At 43.8% G+C, this 23,596-nt stretch overlaps 1 protein-coding gene across 2 annotated transcripts; it reads left to right on the forward strand.

Moving 5' to 3' along the window:
• Positions 1-804: 804 nt before the first annotated feature.
• Positions 805-22,153, forward strand: TELO2 (telomere maintenance 2). 2 transcript variants are annotated; one of them, XM_044303730.1, is made up of 21 exons: positions 805-870; positions 2,644-2,985; positions 5,802-6,082; positions 6,205-6,273; positions 6,610-6,757; positions 7,037-7,139; positions 7,217-7,285; positions 8,106-8,247; positions 8,346-8,482; positions 10,829-10,929; positions 11,008-11,094; positions 11,499-11,587; positions 12,978-13,066; positions 13,183-13,299; positions 14,191-14,262; positions 15,213-15,401; positions 15,686-15,777; positions 16,575-16,674; positions 17,309-17,373; positions 20,415-20,530; positions 21,611-22,153. In XM_044303730.1, exons 2-21 carry the CDS (start codon positions 2,657-2,659, stop codon positions 21,715-21,717), a joined length of 2,502 nt encoding a protein of 833 aa, XP_044159665.1. In that variant the 5' UTR covers positions 805-870; positions 2,644-2,656; the 3' UTR covers positions 21,718-22,153. The 2 variants fall into 2 exon arrangements, with proteins under 2 accessions (XP_044159665.1, XP_044159664.1); XM_044303729.1 differs by lacking the exon at positions 21,611-22,153 and adding an exon at positions 20,623-20,895.
• Positions 22,154-23,596: the final 1,443 nt, after the last annotated feature.

Raw genomic sequence — 23,596 nt, forward strand, 5'->3', positions numbered from 1 at the left:
GGGACAGCTTTTGGGGTAATATCTTGTGTATATGGTTCTAAAGGGAAGGTATTTTTCCGCTATGGTGTTGCTGACCCCGCCTACTGGTATTGCTTTCCCCCTACAACATGGGGCCACTTTTATTTTGTATTTTTTTCCCAGGGCCACTTTAATTTCCCAGTCCGCCCCTGCTGCTGCTCCATTACCTATGGGAGTTCTGGAGATAGCCGAGTACCACGCTTGGCTATTTCTGGAACTGCCGTAGAGAAGAATGGGGCGGCAGCGTGCACGCCTCCTGCTGCTCCATTCAATTCAGGAGGCCCCAAAGAGTACAGGTTCCCCTTTCTCGTGATCTTTGCAAGCGATCTCGTAAGCGACTACTGCAGAACGAGTTTCTCGTTATCCGTGGGATCCCAGCGACTAATGTGGATTTGCTAACCAGGCAACGCTGTACAATAATTATACTATGTTTTCCCAAGTAAATTCAAGACAAGCAGGTGCTGCAAATTTTCTAGCACATTGTTAAGCCGGGGTAACCATGGCCTACTGTTGAGGATTTGATCTAAAAAAAATATATATATAATAATAATTAATTAATTAAAAGTGTCTTGCAAAATGTGCCCTGGGGACTAGTTTGTTTTACAACCCACAGAGAGTCCCTGGAAATGCAAGCAGAAGCTACACGTTTGTACTGTTTGCTGTAGTAATACATAGGGAGCGCTAGAGGGTGCTAGAGCATCACTCACCACGCGAGGCGGCGTCACGTGACCAGGACTTGTCGCCTCATACCTCATCGACGCTGCAGAATTACCAGCGTTGGGTGTGCCAAGATGGCTGCTTTCTACTTCCGGTGAGAGGACCAAGGTGGCTGCGCTCAGGAGCTAAGCTTTGGTGAGTGATGGATAAACGTCAGGGTCGTACAAAACTGCTCCTGAGAGCGGTGTCTGGCATTGGAACGACCGGGGAGGTAATTTGCGGAATGAATCCCGGAACAGGTTTCGGGCTCATCACTGGCAGCCCTGTCAGAACTGTGCCAGTTTTGATTAACATCTAATTTATCTGCCTGGGGAGGGCATTATAAAAGAAGGCTTTGGTGTAAGGTTCAGGGATCACACCCTGAGTCTGTGTCAGTCTTTTATGCTGTACATTAGTGCTGGGATTTGTAGTTCTACAGCGGTGGGTTACATAGAGAAGTGTAATCCCTACAAAGGCCAGTTGTTGAGGGGACGTGTCACGAAACATATTCTACAGTTTTCAAACCAGCACCTGGATCTGAACACTTTTGTAATTGCATGTAATTAAAAATCTAGTATAGCCAATGAGCTATTCAATAAAATGTATCTGTATAGCACCACCTGCTGTTTGTTCTTTTCCTTGTTTTTTGTCCGTCTCACTGAGCTGGTCGCACATGCTCAGTTTAATAAATCTTCAACTGCCACCAGCCATATGTGCTATTAGAAGCTGTGGCAGCTAAAGGGAGAGGCCGCGGCCGCAGCAGAAAGGGCACACCCACTGAGCTGCCAGGCTGAATATAATCTAGCAGAACAATATGGGGAGATCTCGGGGCCCATGTGAGGTGCAGGGCTGGTTCTAGCTTTGTTAGAAGGAGATTTCCATGTACTGCATGATGTCAGATTTTTATTTAATCATGGCATAACCCCTTTAACTGACTGTAAGATATATATTTCATTGTGCGCATGTGAATGTTACACTTCTGTGTCACTGACTGCACAATGCTTACAGGATGTGTATACTTTTGCAACCCCATGTTATTTCTTCTAATAAAAAGTGATGCAAGGTGTAATATCGAATACCTATCTTCAGGATAAGTCCGTATCTCATCGGTGGAGGTCTGACACCCGGTGTCCACCGATCAGCTGTTTAAAGAGGCAGCGTCACTCCGCTGAGAGCAGCAGCCGCCGCGTTCTACCCGTGACAGCGCGTTCGTCAGTCACGTGGCCTAGGTGCAGCTCAGTCTCTTTCAAGTGAATGGAACTGAGCTGCAATACCAAGCACAGCCACTATACAATGGACGGCGCTGTGCTTGGTAAGGTGTGAGGAAGCCACAGTGCTCACCGGAGCGCAACGCTCTCTCTTCAAACAGCGGATTGTGCGGGTGCTGGGAGTCGACCCCCTCGATCAGATATTGATGACCTGTCCAAAGGATTGAACTCTTTGAAAACTAAGTTAAAATGCCCTACTGCAGGACTGGCCAACCTGCGGCCCTCCAGCTGTTGCAAAACTACAACTCCCATCATTCCCGGACAGCCTACCGCAGGGCATGGTGGGAGTTGTAGTTTTAAAACAGCTGGAGGGCTGCAGGTTGAGCATCCCTGCTGTAGGCTGTCCAGGCATGCTGGGAGTTGTAGTTTTGCAACAGCTGGAGGGCCGCAGGTTGGGCATCCTTGCCGTACTGTGTGTACAGCTCCCATGCAGACCTTTGTGTTTTCATGGTTACAAGCTTTAAACACACCCTTTGTAGTCTGGCCCTGCAGCCACACTCCCTTCCATTGGCCCCTTACTTCTTCATTGCCTGCATTCAGCACGGCGGGCGGCAGGATCAGACTGTGCAGCGTTTAACCATTGATATTCTGTGCAGATGCAAGTATTGATGTCCGTCATCAGAACACTAATCAGATCTTTGCGACGTCTTCCATTTTGTAGGGCTTCATAAGAAATGGATCAGGACCTGCTCTCTGTGCGTTGCGCACTCCAAGACATCATCACTGAATTGTCTAAGATCGGCGATGGAGACAGACTGGTGGAGGTGCTGTCCAGTGCCAGGCGGTACCTCGGAGAAGGAGACCCCCCGGCGTCTGCTCAGGAGATTGCTGAATTCAACAGAGCACATTACACCCCTTTCCTTAGGTTTTTAGTGGCTCAAATTGGGCCACAGTGGTTTGACCTTCTGACGTCTGACCGTCTGGATCTGTGGGACAGTTTTTTCTTAGAGGGTCCAGCAGACCAGGCTTTCCTAGTGCTGATGGACAGCTTGGTGAGGACGGGGTGAGTACATGAGGCATTTACATGGGTAAGGCTACTTTCACACTAGCATTTTTTGCGGATCCGTCATGGATCTGTAAAAACGCTTCCGTTACAATAATACAACCGCATGCATCCGCCATGAAAGGATCGGGTTGTATTATGTCTTCTATAGCCATGACGGATTCATCTTAAACACCATTGAAAGTCAATGGGGGACGGATACGTTTTCTATTGTGTCAGATTGTGTCAGAGAAAACGGATCCGTCCCCATTCACTTACATTGTGTGCCAGGACGGATCTGTTTGGCTTAGCTTCGTCAAGCAGCTTTTTGGTGTCCGCCTCCAGAGCGGAATGGTGACTGATCGGAGGCAAACTACTGCATTCTAAGCGGATCCTTTTCCATTCAGAATGCAACTGATACGTTTTGGACCGCTTGTGAGAGCCCTGAACAGATTTCGCAAACGGAAAGCCAAAACACTAGTGTGAAAGTAGCCTAACTTGCTCTTTCTGTGTCTCAGGAGTTCAGCCATGTCCCCCTCCTCTGTCTGGCTGTGAGACAACTGGCTGCAGCAGGAGCCTCCCCCTTTTTACTGAGTCCTGTAGGACATAAGGATGTATAAGCTTTGCCAATCCTGAAAGTATGGAACAGATTGGCAGCAACTGCCAGTTCTCGGCAGCCTCTGGTCCCCGCCAGACTGGGAGTGGCTCAGTCCTTTGACTGTTGATCACTGCCACAGCAGTCATGTGTGCTGAAACGACACGTCACTAACGTGATATAGTAAGATGAATTAAATCCTGCTTATCTAATCTCTTTGGACACTAAACATATTTTTCTGAATGCCATATAATATACAATATACAAGGAAATGGCTAGGTGGCAATATCTGGTATAAGCTGTATACAGACCCCTCCTGTATCTAGACAAAATCATTATTTAACTTTCCTGGATAACTTCCCGATGCCGTCCTTTGGTGACATATAGGTCCATGTTATAACACATGTCACAGTGTGACTGGCTGATTTGTAATTGCAGGAGTAAGGAAAACACCCGGGTCTTTCTCTTTAATAAAAGGAATCTTCTGGCAGTTTTGTTCAGAAGAGAAAGGCACATGCACCATCAACAGTCATGTCTTCTCATTCCCTTACCCCTAAAGGGAATTTTAAGATTTAGACCGTAACAGACAAGAAGGAAAGATCCCTTTGTTCAGGGATCATACCAAAAATACTACCGCCATACACGTTTCTAGACCGAGCCACTTCCGATCTGGCAGGAGAGTTGCTTTTTTTTTTTTCTTCCCCTATTGGGCACAGCTTATGACTGTTAGGGGTTGTTGGCTTTTAGGCCAGGTAAGGCTACTTTCACACTAGCGTTCGGGTGTCCGCTTGTGAGCTCCGTTTGAAGGGGCTCACAAGCGGCCCCGAACGCATCCGTCCAGCCCTAATGCATTCTGAGTGGACGCGGATCCGCTCAGAATGCATCAGTCAGCGTTCTGGTGTCCGCCTGGCCGTGCGGAGGCAAGCGGATCCGTCCAGACTTACAATGTAAGTCAATGGGGACGGATCCGTTTGAAGATGACACACTATGGCTCAATCTTTAAACAGATCCGTCCCCCATTGACTTTTAATGTAAAGTCTGGACGGATCCGTTCAGGCTACTTTCACACTTAGAAATGTTTTAACAATATAATGCAGACGGATCCGTTCTGAACGCAAGTGTGAAAGTAGCCTAACCCTTTTATTGCTGTCATTTTTAGTTAAAGGGATTCTGTCACCTCGTTTTAGGTTATAGAGCTGCGGACATGCACGGCTAGATCGCTGCTAGCATGTCCGCAATATACCGGTCCTATAGGGCTGTGTGCTTTTATTTTGTTCAAAAAATTATTTTAAAGATATGTAAATTAGTCTTGTAAGGTGACCCAGGCGCTGTACGAACCATCCTGGTGCCCAGCCACGCCCCCTGTGAAGGAGCCCAGCACCGCCTGCGTCCTCCGAATCTCCTCCTTTCGACACAGTTAGATTGCCGTAATCTCGTGATGCGCAGTGATGGTATAGTGTTCCTTCCCTGTGCTGGCATCAGCCTCAGGGAAGGAACTGTGCATGCACGAGCTCGCACATCGCGAGATTACGGCAATCTTACTGTGTCGAAAGTAGGAGATTCGGAGGACGCAGGCGGTGCTGTCTCCTTCACGGGGGGGGGGGGGGGAGTTGCGTGGCTGGGCACCAGGAAGGTTCATACAGCCCCTTGGGCACCTTACAAGGCTAAATAATATCTCTAAAATAATTTTTTAAACAAAATAAAACCACACAGCCCTATAGGATCGGCATATTGCGGACTGGCTAGCCGCGATCTAGCCATGCATGTCCGCAGCTCTATAACCGAAAACGAGGTGACAGAATCCCTTTAAAGAGGAGCAATCGCCTCTCCTGACATGTCTGTTTTTAGAGCTCCTTGCTGTATAATTCCTCCTGGAAATAACTTTCCCCTTGTCAATAGGGAATGTCTCTAGATAGTCTGATACAGGTAGTACAGATTGGAGGGGAAATGGTGACGCCTAGTTATCTATTTATTTATAGAATTGCATGAGGAGTAGCAGAGGAACCGCTACGTTGAACGTAGTGAATATGCTGCCATATATGTAATAAAATAAAATGTCGCCGCCATCCTTCCTTGTGATCAGGGGGTCCCGGCAGTTGGACTCTGACTGATCACACATTGATGGCGATTTAGGGACTGATTTCTGTTGTGTCCATGAAATAACTGCTGACGCGCTCGTCTCCCCCGTCGTACACCTCACACGCGCTGCAGCGCAATAACCCGCACTCCTCTTACATTACAGACCCTGTATCCGCCTCGATCGATGTGTTCATGTACTGGAGAAGTTCTTGCAGCGCGGCGCTCTGGCCGAGGTCATCTGGGAGGTTTGTCAGCAGCAGCTGGAGGCCACGCCAACCCCTGTCTTACATGAAGCCATCCTAATGAGGATCTGCAGCTTACCCGACCACTTGGCTAATTGTCTCCAAAAACACAATAAAGCTGTTTTCTACCCACAAAATTATTATCCCCATATGGGGAACGCAATACTATGTGTGCTGCAGATGGTTTCTGTGTCTCTGAGAGGTAAGTGTGGACCTAGTGACCAAACATAAATGTGAACATTTCTGAAAAATGAGAGTTGATATTCGATTGACTGCTGTGGGCCCGGGCAGCTCATACTTTACTAATGCTCTTCTCTATCTTAGATGGGAAAGGTTGCTCCATCTCTTTTGTGTCTCAGCTCCTGGGAAAAGTCTGTATGCAAGGTCGACAAAGTGAGTATCCTGGATCTTGCCATAATAATTCTCTAATCCAAAAAAATAAATAAAAGATCCCTTATGGTACAAAGGAATGAGGCAACCCCTTTCCATATTCCCTATTGGGTGATTGAAGGGAGGGTAGGAGGTCCATCACGGTTTACACGCCCGACCAGCCAGATAATATCTGCCTGGCATGTAAAACTACATTTTTCCTATGATGGCTGCTGTAGTGACATTGAGCAGCCAGCAGCAAAATCAGTACTTTTACTGCTAACTTGGCTTATCAAAAGGATCCTGAAGTTTGGGAACATCCCTTTAAGGTGGATGACCATGTCTGGTATCTACTTGCAGGGGAGCTTCTCTCTGTACTGGTACCCCGCTTGACCACGCTTGTCCAGTCGGACTGCATCTGGCAGAGGATCTGTTGGAGGCTGATTGAGTCTGTTCCTGACAGGTGGATGGAACCGGTGGTCGCTGGTCTTGTTCAGATGGTAGATGGGTAAGTAGGAAATGACATCGTTTTTTGCACTCCAGCATCCTGACCGCCCACTGTTCAAGGGACTGCAGCTCTAATCCGTTTAGGTCTCATGTACACGAACGTATTTTTTTTCCGTGTCCATTGTTCACGGTTCTGATATTGGTGACCTATCCTGAGCATAGGCCATCAATATCTGTAGCCCGGACAACCCCTTTAATTTATCTGTAATCTAAGCAAGTTGGTGCAATATTTAGTATAAAAGCTCTGTGCAGGGCTTAGCTACGTCTTTGTCTTTCTCAGGCCTGCGACTCTTTCCCGGTTACTGGGAGATCTGGTTGTGAAGAATAAGAAGACTCAGTTCTTGCTGACTAAGAAGATGCTGTTTTTGCAGTATGGTCACAAGGTAATCATCACCTTCTAATCGGATCCCATTCATGGCTCGTAGGAAACGAAATGATCGCAGTTTTATTTCCTCACCAGAAAGAGGCACTGCAGAGCATTCTGGGATATTTGGCTATGGAGATTGGTCGCCGTCCATTACTGATTAAGGTAGGTATATAGACGTAAGTGATTTCTAAGCCTACAAGTAGACAAAGACTAAAGTTGGCCGTACACTATGTAGATATCCCCCAAAGTCTACATTCACGTGAAAAATAATGGTCAGTTTTTCATGGCCATTTTGCATCGGTGTGTGCATCCATTTTCGGGCCGTTTATCTGTTTTTAATGGTTGTTTTCCACCAGTTTTTAACGGCCATTAAAAATGGGTGAATTTCATAGGCTTTTTTTTTTTTATTTCATTTTTTTAATACCACCCTCTGCGGTGTCATTAGTACATATTATGCCCCCCTCAGTATACATAATGTCCCTGTGTAGTGCCCCCTGGATATATTATGCCCCCCATTATTTATAATGGCCCCCAGTATCTATAATGGGCACATAGTGGTGGGGGACCCCTGTTAGTGCCAACAAATTAAAAAATCTAAAACAAAACATACCTCGCCTACTTGCACACGCGGGTACACTTGCTCCTGACTGGAGGCACCAGGACCTGACACTTCCAGCATGGTGACACCACCACACTGTCTTCTTGCTAGGGTCTTGCTGTCTTTAGTAAGATGCAAGTGTCAGTGTAGCTTTTTTTAATGTCTGTTAGACTGTCTGGCCGCGAAAACAGCCTAACATAGGACATGTCCTGTATTTTGACGCCCGCTATTCACTGGCTGTTAAAAAGCCCCGTGCAATGTTCGTTTAGTGACTGTAGCTTAACGCTTCTTCATCCAACGGCTGTTCCCACTGACTGCTCACCGAAGTGAATGGGGAGAGGGGAGTACTGTAATATCGTGTACTGTAGTGTCTGTTTACTCCAGGTACTGAAGGAGCTTCTGGAAGTGTGGTCATCTGGCAGTGCAGTTAAACACTCGCCCCATCCCCAGCTCCTTTACCTGAGTAGCTCCATTTTTATTTGCTTGGGTCTCTTGAACAAAGAAGAAATTGAAGGCTGTAAGCAAGGTAAGATATAGCAAAATATGGCCGCCCATACCACCTCAAGATTGTTCTTCGTGTCTCGCTGATAATTTGTCTTTCCCCCCCTCCTACATCATCGGCAGAGATACTCTTCGCCCTGACTTCTGGGACCCGCCACTATCTGGACAGTTCTCTTTCTCCAGCCAGATGCTTGGGCATGGTAGTCGCTGAATGTCTGAGCCGCTATGTGGGACCTGGAGGTCCCAGTCTTACTTTCCAAGTAAGGTTCCTGTATGGAAGCCATGAGATGTGACAACGTTCTTACTTGGATATGCTGATTGGTTGAAGTAAAAGGACAGACTTAGGGGGTCATTTATTAAGACCAGCGTTTTAGACGTCGGTCTTAATAACCCCTATAGCTGACGGTGGATCCGCCAAAGTTGTGAAAAGGCACAGGCATAAATTCAGCGTATCCAGCGCAAGTCTAAATGTAAGCCAGCTTCCTTGCTGTCTTACATTTAGACCATTTTCTACACCTAAAACAGGCATAGAAAATGATGACTGAGACGGACCTACCGGGCTATCCCCTTCCCAGGGCATGTCATGCCCCCTTTTTTAGACCCAGCGTGAGCATGGAAAAGTCTCAGATTGCGATGCAAATAACCTTTGCGCCACAATCTGACCAGAAATACGCCTAATATAGGCATATTTCTGCATAGTAAATGACCCCCTTAATTCTTAAAATGACAGACTTAAAGGGATTGTCTCACTCACCAAATGACATTTATGATGTAGACAAATTTAATACCAGGCCCTTACTAATGTATTATGATTGTCCATATTGCCTCATTTGCTGGCTTGATTCTTTTTTCCATCACATTATACATTGCTCGTATCCAGGGGTTACGACCACCCTGCAATCCATCAGTGGTGGCCGTGCTTGAACACTATAGGAAAAAGTACCGGCCTATGCGCACTCCTGGATTGCAGGGTGGTCGGAAACCCCTGGATACGAGCAATGTATAATGTGATGGTAAAATTAAGTCAGCATAGGAGGCAATATGGATTATCAGAATACATTAGTTAGTGCCTTGTATTAACTTTGTCTATAGGATATAGGAAATACCATTTGCTGCAGTGAGACAACCCCTTTAATTCTTACCACTCTGGAAAGTAGGATATTTATTGTTTTACAGTTCTGTTCTGCTATTGTCCTACTTCTCAGATATGTACAGGTATAATCTACATACAAAGCTCAGTAACTTCTGATCTAGTACTGATACTGAGTTACATCCTGTATTACTCCAGAGCCTCATTCACTATTCTTCTGGTGCAGTCACTATGTACATACATTACATTACTTATCCTGTACTGATCCTGAGCTACATCCTGTATTATACTCCAGAGCTGCACTCACTATTCTGCTGGTGCAGTCACTGTGTACATACATTACTTATCCTGAGCTTCATCCTGTATTATACTCCAGAGCTGTACTCACTATTCTGCTGGTGCAGTCACTGTGCACATACATTACTTATCCTGTACTGATCCTGAGTTACTTACTGTATTATACTCCAGAGCTGCACTCACTATTCTGCTGGTGCAGTCACTGTGTACATAAATTATGTTGGCGAAATCCATTATTCAGGCAATACAGCGGGGCTCCAAATCAGAAGTAGTCGAGCTGCTCGGAAGAAAAACACAAGAGACACAAGTTTTGTGTACTGAAGGGAGAATCCTGTTTATTAGGGTGTAAGGTGGGTTTTTATAGAGGCAGAACAAGAAGGCTTTACGCCAAGCTTTTGAAGCAAGCGTACAAGCAATATATTAATTTCATGGTCATACAGCTGACTATTCTAGCACAAATCATACCTTATCTACTAACCTTGAGTTCTTGGCTATTTGCCTAGAACTTCCTAAGAATCTGCTCATGCAAGGGTCATAAATCTAGTACATAGTAGATATAATGAAGTTAGAGACAAAATGGATTCCCTAACAAGATGGAGTCTCAGTTACATTACTTATCCTGTATTGATCCTGAGTTATACTCCAGAGCTGCACTCACTATTCTGCTGGTGCAGTCACTGTGTACATCCATTACTTATCCTGTACTGATCCTGAGTTAAGTCCTGTATTATACTCCAGAGCTGCACTCGCTATTCTGCTGGTGCAGTCACTGTGTAAATACATTACATTACTGATCCTGAGTTACATCCTGTATTATACTCCAGAGCTGCACTCACTATTCTGCTGGTGCAGTCACTGTGTACATACATTACATTACTTATCCTGTACTGATCCTGAGTTACATCCTGTATTATACTCCAGAGCTGCACTCACTATTCTGCTAGTTGTTACTGGAGACTGTTAACAAGCTCCAGGAGGAATAACAGAGGAACACCACGCACAGGGTTTTAAGAAATGATGTTGCACAGTTGTATTTTTATGAAGAGTATTTACAGGCGAGGCGACGCCATCTGTTGTATGAAAGAGGAAGCACCTACTTTTACTCATCTGTGTCCCTGAGATGGTGAAATTGGGGTGATAATAGTCATTAGTTATCGCAATGAGGCAGTATCCTAGACCTACAATTTACTGTACAAACATAAAATCCTTCATCCTGTAGTATCAAGAAGGTGAGGAAATCAAAGACCTGAAGTCACTGCTGACCCCTCCGTCCATTTCTGCGCTGGATCCTGCAGAGAGCGTAGCGGCTTCACCTGAGAGGTAAGTGGATGACGTGGAGTCCATCTCGTTGGTTAATCAGGTCTTATCATCCCGCGGTCATTTCTCTTTCTTTCACAGCTCTCAGTCCAGAATTCAGCCTTCCAACAGTAACGAACGGGAGGGAGAGCCCAAAGCTGATGTTGGGTCGGACTCTGAACTCGATAGGTGAGTGAATGGTTAACTATACTTACAGCAATTGCCCAAGGCCCGAGTTTTCACACTATAAAAAGGATGGGGAACCCCAGTAGTAAGCTTCTACTACCAACCATTATGAAGGGATGTATGGTGATATATTTTGGGAACGGAACTATTATGTCAGTATTATTTGGATACTTCATATTAACTGGGCACTATATGGTGGTTTCATGTTGGCGGTATATGGCCGTGTGATCTTGGTATTACAGGGTGGGCTGAAATTGAAAGAGCCTATATAGCTTTTTGTCCAGTTTCATCAAATAGGCCCTGTCCTTGTGAATATCTGAGCAAATAGTTTTCCTCTATTAATGTTTTGTGCTTGTTTTTGTTTCTTTTTTAATTCTGACAATTGTCTCCTTAATCCCCTGGAACAGTGATGATGACCTGACTCCATATGACATGAGTGCCGACACCGAGCTGAAGAAAAGCAAAATTCCAGCATATATCCGGGATTGCTTGGAAGGTGGGATTGCATTTATCCTATTGTCGTACATTCTTTTACACGCATGCCTGTGTTCAGACAGGGGAAGAAGCTCCGGCTACATGCCTCCCTTAAAGGGGTTATCCCACTTTGCGTTTTTAAACTTACCTGCTGCCACCGCGCGTTCACTTCCTGGATTCTGGCTGGGGGCTGGCTTCATCTTGATTGAAGTCTTCTCCCGGCCGTGCCGCGCGCTGGACTGAACGCGCCGCCGCGCATGCGCAACGGTGACTTGTACGCAGCTCTGTACTATTCTGGCCGGGAAGAAGTCACCGTCGCGCATGCGCGGCAGCGTGTGCGTTCAGGACAACGAGCGGACCGGCCGGGAGAAAAGAAGGAGTCTTCTGGGCAAGCGCGACCATCGGGATTTTGGAGAAGAGCGGTGGTTGTAACCAGGGGAGACCGAGTCACAACAATAAGGTAAGTGGGGGTGAATTTTATCCTAATCGGTGGGAATTTGTTAATAAAGTATATTTGCAAAAATGATCACAGATTTAACAGTGATCATTATGATGGGATAACCCCTTTAAAGTCGTTGTCTGCTCACCAAAAAAGTAAGTTTCGCCGTTTTTATAGGTAAGTTAGCTGCAACTAACTTACCCATAGGAGTCAGCTATCATTCAGCGCTACTTGCAATAACATGGCGTTCCATCTGCATAAACTGCTTTCCGGGAAGCCCCATTCCCTTAGATAGAAAGAACTGGACAGCTGTATCTATACAGGCAGGCTTGTGATGGGAAGGTGATGGATACAACCGGCCCGGAGGAACCAGCCTTTCAGCTTGTTCTGTCACAGGAGACGGGGCTGCCCAGTTGATTAGCAGTCAAAACACTATGGCGTTGCAAGACGCACTGAATAGTACCTGTCATTTGACCAGGGGACAGAGCGGTCTTCATATGCAAAGTTTAAGAGTCCTATTGCTGCAAAGCTGCTCCTAGAAACACTGAATTTTTTTTTTTTTTCTTGGTGAGCGGATGACCCCTTTTAAGAACAAAAGGATTGGGCAATTTGTTGAAATTCAGTCCTTTTTGTTTCTTAGTCCTTCTCTCCCCCGACATCTGCCATCAGGGTTGTTGGGAAGCCCCCAATACACATGATGATCATCCAGTCCCACTGAAATAGGCAGTTCAGCTGACATCGATCCAAGGTTTATGGCCAGTTTAAGATATGAATGAGGAGTCTGATCTTTTAGACTCGCAGGCTGCTAACCAATACATGCCTAATCCTGGAAACGAGTGTTCCCATTCCCTGACAGCAAACACATCTCTTGAAACTGGTGAGGAATTGTAAAGCAAAGTATATTAGAAACTGTTCATGATTAAACTTCATATAAATCTGGAAGAGCGGATGTGATTTTAATTTTTTTATTTAGTTCTGTTGTCAAAAGATGTGGAAAAATTGGAGGTGACCATGAGTTCGTTATCCAGCTTGATTCGTTCAAACCCGTCGGCCACCAGAGAGGTAAAAATGGAGACCGTACTTACGGTGTCTCTGCTGGAAGATAAGAAACTATGGGTTTGATATACAGAATGTTATATAGCAAATAGTAAAGATTCCCTTGCCGTCTTCTCCTGTAGGTCAGCACAGAGCTCGTCAAAATCCTCTTGCACCTTGATGACTGCAACGGCGTGGAGAATTTCACTCAGCTGAGATATGCAGCCATGGTTTCTGTCACTGTTATTGATCCTGTACCCGTAAGTGCCCGCACTGATTTACTTATCCACTAATAACTGGTGGGAAGTTCTGAAACCACAAGTTAAAAGTGGGAGAATATGTGACTGTGACATCGGGGACTGAGAGGCGTCTCTAAGGGTGCCTTCACACCCGGCAGTTTTCTTTTGCAACTTTAAATCTGTTCCAATCATCTGAATAGGGCAATCCATGTGCTTGCGGCCAAAACAACCCTATTCATATAAAGGGGACTGATTTTCAGGGCGCAGAAATTTCTGCAACAAAATCTGCTGCATGTAAAGAAGCCCCAATGGTAAAGCCAACTACACACCGCTCGTCTAGTGATGTTGGCCCGGAAATCTTGCACCCAACAGATTCTCCTGAAAGTCCGGCGCAAAAATATGTCAGTGGATGCCCCCAATTTATGAGGAGGCGCGAGCCTCATCGTATATCAAATGTACCCTCTGGCAGTCCGTGCGCCTAAACAGAAATCTACAACAGATCACAGCCACTGGTCACGCCCCCTTTCAGAAAAGTGGTGAGGGTTGTGTAATAACGCCACTTGGTGATATTTTGTCGAAATGGCATCCAAAAGTTGCAAACACATGTTTTTTTCAACTTTTTTTTTTTACACCAGAAATCAGGTGCAGGGAGATGACTCCCCCCAACAGTCAGTCAATTCGATTTTTTTTTTTATTTTATTTTTTTTAACCTGTTCTTGGACTGAATTTGTACAGTTGCTCATTTTGATTGCACAGTAGATAATTGCCTTACAACGAGAGCACGCGTATGACTGTAATGGGGGATGGTTCATAACAGCCGATGTACAACTCATCAGCCGCATGACTTCCACTGTCTGTGTAATGTGTGTGGATGGCTTAACTAAAAATTCACTTTTTTTTTTTCTTTTACAGGTGACTCAGTATATTACCGGAGAATTCTACACCTTAAACTACAGCCTGCGACAGCGAATGGATATATTAGACGTATGTGTGTGTTACTTTATGTGTACAGCCACAGGGAGCGGAAGTTCTGCTGCAGAGTTTGACGCAATTTCAGAGGGAAATTTTCTGCAGATTTCCCCCGATGCTTTACACAGGGTCAAATCTGTGATGGAAATCCGTAGTATAAATTGACATGTTGTGTATTTAAAATTTGCCGCACAGTTCGATCTACGCTGCATATATATATTTTATTTTTTTCACAGCATGAAATCTCATCTACATTGCTAGTAATGTAAAATGCTGTTGACTTTCCCCATAATCTAATTCCGTGGTGGAAAATGCCCAGCATTTACACAATGTGTGGACACAGCCCAAAGTGTATATTCACGTGGGATGCATGTACTGCAGATTTCCTGCCACGGAGTCAGTAAAGTGGATGACATTTTAGCAAATGTTATCCCTTTGCTGCAGAATAATTCTGCAGTGTACGGGAACATGTCTTCAGGATTGACATATAGAGCTAAGTAAATATCCTCCAATCAAAAGTAACTTTCAAAATGACTCTAATGTCATGACCAGGTACCTCATGGAGTCATCAGGACGTTGTTCTGCCTGAGGGGAGTCAGAAGTCATCTCTCCGCTCCCACGCCCATCTTGTTCTCCGAGACCTCCCCTCTGCCTCTCCCACACCACCCCTTCGCTAGACCTGCGAAATCTCGCGCAGAAGACTTCCATGCATTGCCGCTATACGGGCATACACAGTGAGCGCTTAAAGCCGAGGTGTATACACCTCCGCTCGCTGCACATCTCCATATTGCGGCAGTGAATGGAAGTCTTTTGCACCAGCGCAAGATTTTGCTCGGCTGGCGCTGATGTCGAGAAACTAAAGGGCAGAGGTCTTGGAGATCACTGCTATAACTGTCATCCGTAAAGTACAAATATTTTGTCATGTAAAAGGAATTTATACAGCAATTCTTCTCCGTCTCCGTCAGGTTTTAGCAGCTGCAGCGAAGGAGCTTTCAGAGTCTGTGAATCCAAAAAAAGAAGAGGCCCCTGAGACGGCGACGCGTGATTTCCACTCTCCTAGTAGCACACATGGGAACATAAAGGATGATGCACCCATTGACTGGAGGAAAATTGTAGAGGAGAGGATTGCAAACAAAACTAGGCGCTTTGCCAAGGTATCTGCCGGAATGTAAAAACAGCATAAACATGATGCGTAGACGTCAGAGCTCTAAACAAATCCTAAACCATTCCCTGTCGTCACATGTTCTGACCAGGATTACTGCAAGCCTTTCTGACTTACGAATCTTTTGTCTTTATGTTGGAAATATCCTTCAGCAAGTGTTAAGCTCAGTGGGAGTTGTAAAAATCTGTATGCAGTGAGCTCCCCCTAGTGGTGACTGCAGGCAAACAGTATAACTGAGTGATGGGAATTGCAGTGTTTTGTTCTTTCTCATTATAGGGACATACAAGTGCCACCCCAGCTTCCACACCAAACAGATTTCATGCAGTTGCAGGACACTTCTTTTTCCCACTTATACAGAACTATGACAGGTAAGTTACATTCATACATTTCTCATTTCTTCCCTCCCGACGGTAAAAAACGTTTTTTATTCATTTAATTTGGCCAAGTGAAGGCTCAATGGAGGGTTATCGAAAGTGGGAAAATGTAAAAGTGGTGCTGTTACCCTAAGAGCCAATCGGATTGCTTCATTTATTTTAGAACCTCTGAAATCTGGTTGCTATTGTAACTGTTCCACCACCATTACCAAGGTGGTGATTACCTGGACTTAAAGAGGACCTGTCCCCTCTCCGGACATGTCTGTTTTAGTAACTACTTGCATTCCCCATGTAATAACAATTCTGGAGCATTCATTCTTATAACTCTTTGTTGTGCCGTTCCTCTATTATTCCTGCTAGAAGTTAGGAATGAATTGGTAGCAGTTTGCAATAAAAGTCCAGTTGAGTGGCTGATTGGATACTGTCAGACTCTGCAGGGACACCCCCGCTAGTAAAACCATGCTGGACCTTCTCTGCAAACTGCTGGCAATTCATTTACAACTTCTAGAAGAAATAATAAAGGAATGACACAAAGTAGCGTCATAGATGTTCCTGAATTATTACATGGGGAATGCAAGTAGTAACTAAAACATACATATCAGGAGAGGAGACAGGTCCTCTTTAAACTATTATATTGATATAATTATTGTATTTGCAGTTATAATTTATGTCTGTGGCGTTTCATGTCCCCCCTACCACAACCATTATAGTTAGCAATTACAGTATTTGTGTATATTCTGGGTGGTTAGTGTACTACATGTGGAATCTTTTTTTGGTTTTAATATATCCAGGCCTGTCATGACATTTGACCTCCTGGGGGAAGATCGCCTGATCCTTGGAAGACTAGTTCACACGCTGGGCATCCTGATGCACCTGGCTTTAAATTCTATGGTAGTGTACAAATGTATATGTATGTGTGGAAGTTACGGGGGGGGGAGATTGATTAGAGTGTTAATTAGATTCAGTTGTCCGCCTGCGTCCGATATGTTAAATATATTGCTCGCTTTAGACTGTTAGAGGTTTTCCGAGAGATTTTTTGTGATGACCTATTCTCTGGATAGGTCATCAGTATCTGATCGGTGGGGGTCCGACACTCGGGACCCCCGCCGATCAGCTGTTTGTGACGGTGCTGGCAGTAGCGCCGCGGCCTTCTTGTTGCTTAGCCTAGGCCATCTGATCTCACATTCATCGGTCACATGGCCTAGGCGTAGCTCAGCCCCATTGAAGTGAATGGGACGGCGCTGTGCTTGGTGAGCAGAGAGAAGGCCATGGCGCTAAATGCCAATGCCTCGTCAAACAGGTTATCAGTATCTGACACCTGGGACCCCTGACGATTAGCTATCCAGAGGATAGGTCATCAGTAAAAATATCTCAGAAAACCCTGAAAAAAGTGAGACGGATGAATAAAAAGTGATTAAATAGTGATATAATCTAATCGAGCACACAATCTAAACTTGGTGCATAGGATAGATGGCTAGATAGTAGATACATATGGATGGATGACTCTGCTCGTCTTCTCTCCTAGATTGCTTCTCAGATGGGGAAGGCATTGCTGGAGTTTGTCTGGGTCCTTCGCTTTCACACTGATCCGTGAGTATAAGTCACCATAAAATTATTTCTGTGTGATAAGTAATCATACAGTGAGGATGGTTGGGTGTAGGTCAGCTGATATGTTGACCTTTGCAGAAGAAATGTAGCATTATATGCCAACCATTTAAAGCGGTTGGCCCAGCTCTCAAATTGGTGGCATTTCGTAAGGATATGCCACCAATGTCAGGTCCCACCTCTAGAACAGGGCCTTCAAAGCGAAGAAGAGTGCACCGTGCATGTGTGGCATGCTCACTATTCACTTCTATGGGAGTTCCAAAAAGAGCCGAGCTAGCTCTCTCTGATATTTTGCCACTCTTGTAGAAGTGAATGGAGGGTAGCCGCGCTTGCTCGGTTTGCCCTCGTTCAGTTTGGAAGCCCCGATCTAGAGATGGATGCGGGTCCCACCTATCTGACATTGGTGGCATATCCTAGTGAGATGGACCAACCACCTTAAGATTGTCGGGGCAGTAATAATTAAATTAAGAATTATTAATTATGTTCATAAAAATAATTAACCATGAAAAAATCAAATGTATAAAATTTGTCATAAATTCTTATAATCATGACCTGGTGAATTGTGGACAACCTAATCGATACAATTCACATCTGAGTCCGACTATTTCCTCAGATAAATAAGTTCTTTTGACGTGAGATGACGTTAATGATAAAACATGTAGTTCTGCATTATACAATAATACGTAGGTATTATAAAAATATGCAGATTTATTGATTACAAGGTTATAAACATAAATAAGTAAATAAACATTGTGATAAATGCAAATAATATATTCAGCGTTGATATAAAGCATTACAAGCTTAACAATACATGTGAGTGGAAATAACTTGTCACATTATAACAAAGCTATTATTAGGTTAGGATATCAAAGTAGGAAATTTATATACATCACTCCTGTTCAGAGGAAACCTCATGATATCAGGACGGGCATGTCTACTCCTAGACATCAATATGGAATGCTAAATACATTTCACCCCCCTCTAACCAACTACACATCACATGACTTCAAGATGGGCAAATCCAATCAAGGATATAACTTAGAAGAGATAACTGTATCCTTCCGCCCCATCCTGGTATATTTTCACAAATATGACTTTGGTAAGACCATTAAGACAAATAACAGGGATCTTGTGATTAAAGCTATTATTATATCTTAAATGGGAAGAACTTGGAACAAGTCTTTCCTGTGGGAATCCATCACTTAGCTTGGCGAAGAATATTACTATCAATATATATAGGCAATCATTTAATGCTCTGATAAATTATGAGTCTTGATTCTTCTGCAGGTAGAATGAAGTTTTACAATATCCTAAGACTACATCTCAATATGGAGATTATCAATTTATTTATTTATTCGCCAATCTAGATGGTATAACTTCACCCACATAATCCAATTAGTCTTAATAAAAAGAACTATCATTCTTTGTGTCTCTTACCAAGTCCTAGTAGGAATCTCACTTCTGCTCCTAGGAAAGCTGGGTGGTCCATCATTGCATGTCTTGCCATGGCTTTCTTTCGTTCTTTCGTTCTTTCTTTCTTTCTTTCTTTCTTTCTTTCTTTCTTTCTTTCTTTCTTTCTTCCTTTTCCTTTTTTGTTTTCCCTTTTTGTTTTCCCTTTTTCTTTCTCCTTTTTCTTTCTTTCTCTCATCCAAAAAAATCACATTGGATGGGTGTGCTCATATGGTAATGATCCTATGAGATCATATTTACCCAGAATGCAATATTGTTGTGAATGGTGTCATGATATCCTCCTGTCTTCAGATGGCACTGTTGTGCAACATATTAACATCAGAATTATGCTACACATTATACCTTTTGACCTTTGCAATGTATATCAATGAGAAGGGATACTTCTTTGACACCCTGAAACTATTTTCCCAGACTTAGTGGGACCATCATGAGTTTCCCAGACTCTTGAATTTATGGGTTTGATAAGAAATACAATGGGCCTTACACTAGCACTGTGGGTTAGTATATTCTAACTGTCCAAACGACTAATTCATTAGGTTAGAATAATATCAGTCCCTTTTGAGTAAATGCTTTCCATATATCCTAAGAATACATTTTCTTTTATTGGGATACACATGGCATCAAGTGTGTGTGTGTGTGTGTGTGTGTGTGTGTGTATATGTATATGTGTGTGTGTGTATGTGTGTGTATGTGTGTGTGTGTATATATATATATATATAAGTGTGTGTGTAATATATCAATACCTTGTTATAACGTGCCAATATAGAATATTATATATATGATTTATCAATTCGTTTATGCTAAGACTAAATAAATCCACTATATGTATACAAACGTTATACTTTCGATTATATGAATAAACTTACACACCAGATGTGTCTCATGAAACAGCGCTACCTCCCTCATAGCCCTGTAATGAGGAAAGATCACTCCCTTCAGATAAACCTACATCTGTGGTAATCACTTTTAATGAACAATGCTCTCTGTATTCAATATGAACCTTATACATACTGAACTTTCATGAACCTCTTTCTGCCATCTTTGAATAAATGAGAATATGGCCTTTTTTAGATACATATACAGGTATATAATCAGATCCACAATAACTAGGATATATGGATAAATGTCTTGTCTTTAAACCTAATTCTGTAGGGAAGCAAGTGCTCCCTCGAACTGGTATAATTATAGAGAAAAATATAAGAATACACTTTAGGAACGTGTGTCCTTTCCATAAGCTCACACAAAATGGTGGACATATCACAAAATGGCAGATGCCACACTATTTAACATTGGAAATTCATGTTTGATTCATTTCGGGCCTATAATTATCCCGACAAGATGAATGGCCAACCATATAATACATGGACTACCTGAGTCTTCTAGAGTGAGAGTCGCTTTGTACTCTGGCATATAGAAGGCAGCTCCCGAGAAGACCCCTGCTCTATGACATCCATATAACCTAACCATGCATATGAAGTATATGATGTGTCTCGCGTCACTTATCCATACTACCAGCCATATGTGGGTATTGACTTTATAGTATATTTTGTCTATAGGTTTGTGAGACAGGGTCTCCTGTTTTGCGCTATCACCATCCTGCTAAGTGTTCCCTGGGCGCTACTCATGGCTGACATGTCCGAAGAGGTGCTGGAAATGAAATGCTGGCTGACAGGTGAGGTCCATGGGAAGCGGTGTAAAACCAAGCCAGTGCATCCTGTGTTATTGCCTCCTTTTAAATGTTGTATGAATTCTGTGCACGTACAGGTCCCCTGCATGTAGAAGTAATATTGAATGGTCTGCACACAAAGCAGCAACTGCCATGCATGACTGTAAAGAAGAAGGGCGCTGCTTTCACATCTAAAACACTTTTTTATTATTATCAATTTTCTTTTCAATCGACTATCCAAGCATCAAAAAGTCATTGGTTACAGATAATAGGCATGTACAATATTATTCATACATGGTGTATACAATGCATATCACATGACTGTAACAGACATTACAAGTAATAATTTCCAGGCTCAGATAGGACTCTTATAATCCCGTAACCACCCACCAACAAATATCCCTATAAACTCACCCCCCTCCCAAACCCTCCAAGAGCAGGACATAGTTACGATAGGTACTCTACTACCTCACATTCCTATTGTATCGGCACCGTACCAATGATATTTACATTGACCAACAGCAACAATTCCAAGTTAGCTATATTTCCATCTAAAACACTTTTTACATCTTTGTGGGTTTCATTCGTCACTTTTTTTTATATAGAGCTCCAATCCCTATGGTTAGTAGATTCTGTGGATATGGATTTATTGTAGAGTTCAATGCAAAGTGTGTAAATCAGTATGCAGCAAGCTCCCCCTAGTGGCCGCTGCTGGCAGATAGAATTTTATTATTTAAAGTGCTTTCCCAAGTTTGTCTGGGTTCTAGATATTGATGACCTATCCTTAAGACATCAATATCAAATCGGTGGGGTGTGCGACTCCTGGCACTGCCATCAATCAGCTGATAGAAGGCGCTGCGGTGCACCAGAGTTAGCATAGCTCCATACACTGTGTAGTGGTCAGAAAATGTACTGCAAGCTCAGTCCCATTCAGCTGAAGCTGATTCACCTTCTATCAGCTGATCAGCCTGGGATGCCAGATGTTGGATCCCCACCGATCTGATATTGATGACCTATCCTAAGGGTACATCATAGAATCTATAGCACTGGACAGAGAATAGACTGAAACTAATGTTTTCTTCCTAGATGTGATTGAGACCGACGCTGATGAAGATTGTCATCGTCTTGCCATGAGTGGACTGCTGCTCATGGATAAATTACAGAATAACCTCCAGTTAGCTCCCAACCAGTGACCCGCTGTACTGAAATGGAGAGGATGTTATATTGGCATTGGGTCTATGGCTGTATTTGCAGAACCACGTATGTCACCAGAAGCCACACAATACATAGCTCCAGTGTTCCTGCACGGGGGGAAGAATACTCTGCTGGATGAATTTTGCTTTATTGCTCAATAACCAGATGAACTACACGCAGGGATGCTCCATTTGCGGTCCTCCAGCTGTTGTAAAACTACAACTACAACCATGCCCTGCTGTAGGCTGATAGTTGTAGGCTGTCTGGGCATGCTGGGAGTTGTAGTTTTGCAACAGTTGGAGGGCCGCAGGTCGGGTATACAAGATGGGAGACAGATGACTGTGAGAACATCACTGGGTTTATTACTGTGAAGACATAATTTTCTTGCCTCTTTCCCATCTGTTAATGTAAAATAAATACATTTTGTACGAATTAAAGAAATGCCGCTATTTTTAATATATATTTTCCTCTTACTATTACATAAATTTTAATTGTATTGAGGACCACGTTGTGTTCAGTGTAGCCGACAGGGATCCACCATCCTCCCTATCCCCTGGGGCTAATGCCTTCTTCTAGGATTGGAGAATGGAGAACGTTGGGCTTCCTTGTCCCCCCCCACCCCCCCCACCCTGAGACGAGGGAACAGTCACACTGTGTGTCCCTTTGCTTGCCAATAGCCAGGGAAGAAGCCGCGGAGAAGAAAGCGGTATGCTGCCTGCATGCCTCCCAATGCGTGGCGCTCCATGTCGCCTCCGCCCCTCGTCAGGCTGTAGTCTTCGTGAGGGTCTGGTTCTTTCCCTAACCAGCTTCTAGCCTATAGTCCTCCTTCCAGATGGTTATACACATGGTCCTTCTGCTCTTACGGGACCTTTTCCTGTTGATTTATGGTTTCTAGTTTTGCACATATTCAACTCCCCCTTTTGACGCAGGCCTCCCTCTCTCCCACAGGTTGTCGCCCTCTGTTCTGTTCTTTCCAGGCTTCCCTCTCTACCTCTTAATCTTCTTTTCTACCTTCGTGAAAAGATGACATATATCGGAATGCCGGCTTTTGAGCCAGCTATATCTCTTTAGTTTTGATCAGCTATATGCAAAACATTCAGTGCAAATCCATGGTTCCCTCTTCCTGGGTTATGGCGCACTTCTCTCCATTTTTCTATATCGTGCGCACTTTTGCGTGACTTTTCTTTTCTTTTTTTTTACAGAGTATCCCAGGCAGGGATGTCTCAGCCATCCTCCCACTGCGTTCCTCAGTGATACATACATACAGTCATGTGAAAAAATTAGGACACCCTTTGAAAGCATGTGGTTTTTTGTAACATTTTTAATAAAAGGTTATTTCATCTCCGTTTCAACAATACAGAGAGATTAAAGTAATCCGACTAAACAAAGAAAACTGAAGAAAAGTCTTTTCAAGATCTTCTGTAAATGTCATTCTACAAAAATGCCTATTCTAACTGAGGAAAAAGATAGGACACCCTTGCCCCTAATAGCGAGTGTTACCTCCTTTGGCTGAAATAACTGCAGTGAGACGGTTCTTGTAGCCATCTACCAGTCTTCGACATCGGTCTGAGGAAATTTTACCCCACTCCTCAATGCAGAACTTTTTCAGCTGTGAGATGTTTGAGGGGTTTCTTGCACGTACAGCCCTTTTCAAGTCACCCCACAGCATCTCAATGGGATTCAAATCTGGACTTTGACTTGGCCATTCCAGGACTCTCCATTTCTTCTTTTTCAGCCAATCTTTGGTTGATTTACTAGTATGTTTTGGGTCATTGTCATGTTGCATGGTCCAGTTCCGCTTCAGCTTTAATTTTCTAACTGATGGTCTCACATGTTCTTCAAGCACCTTCTGATACACAGTAGAATTCATCGTGGATT

The sequence above is a fragment of the Bufo gargarizans genome, chromosome 8 (genome assembly GCF_014858855.1).
Source record: "Bufo gargarizans isolate SCDJY-AF-19 chromosome 8, ASM1485885v1, whole genome shotgun sequence".
NCBI lineage: Eukaryota > Metazoa > Chordata > Amphibia > Anura > Bufonidae > Bufo > Bufo gargarizans.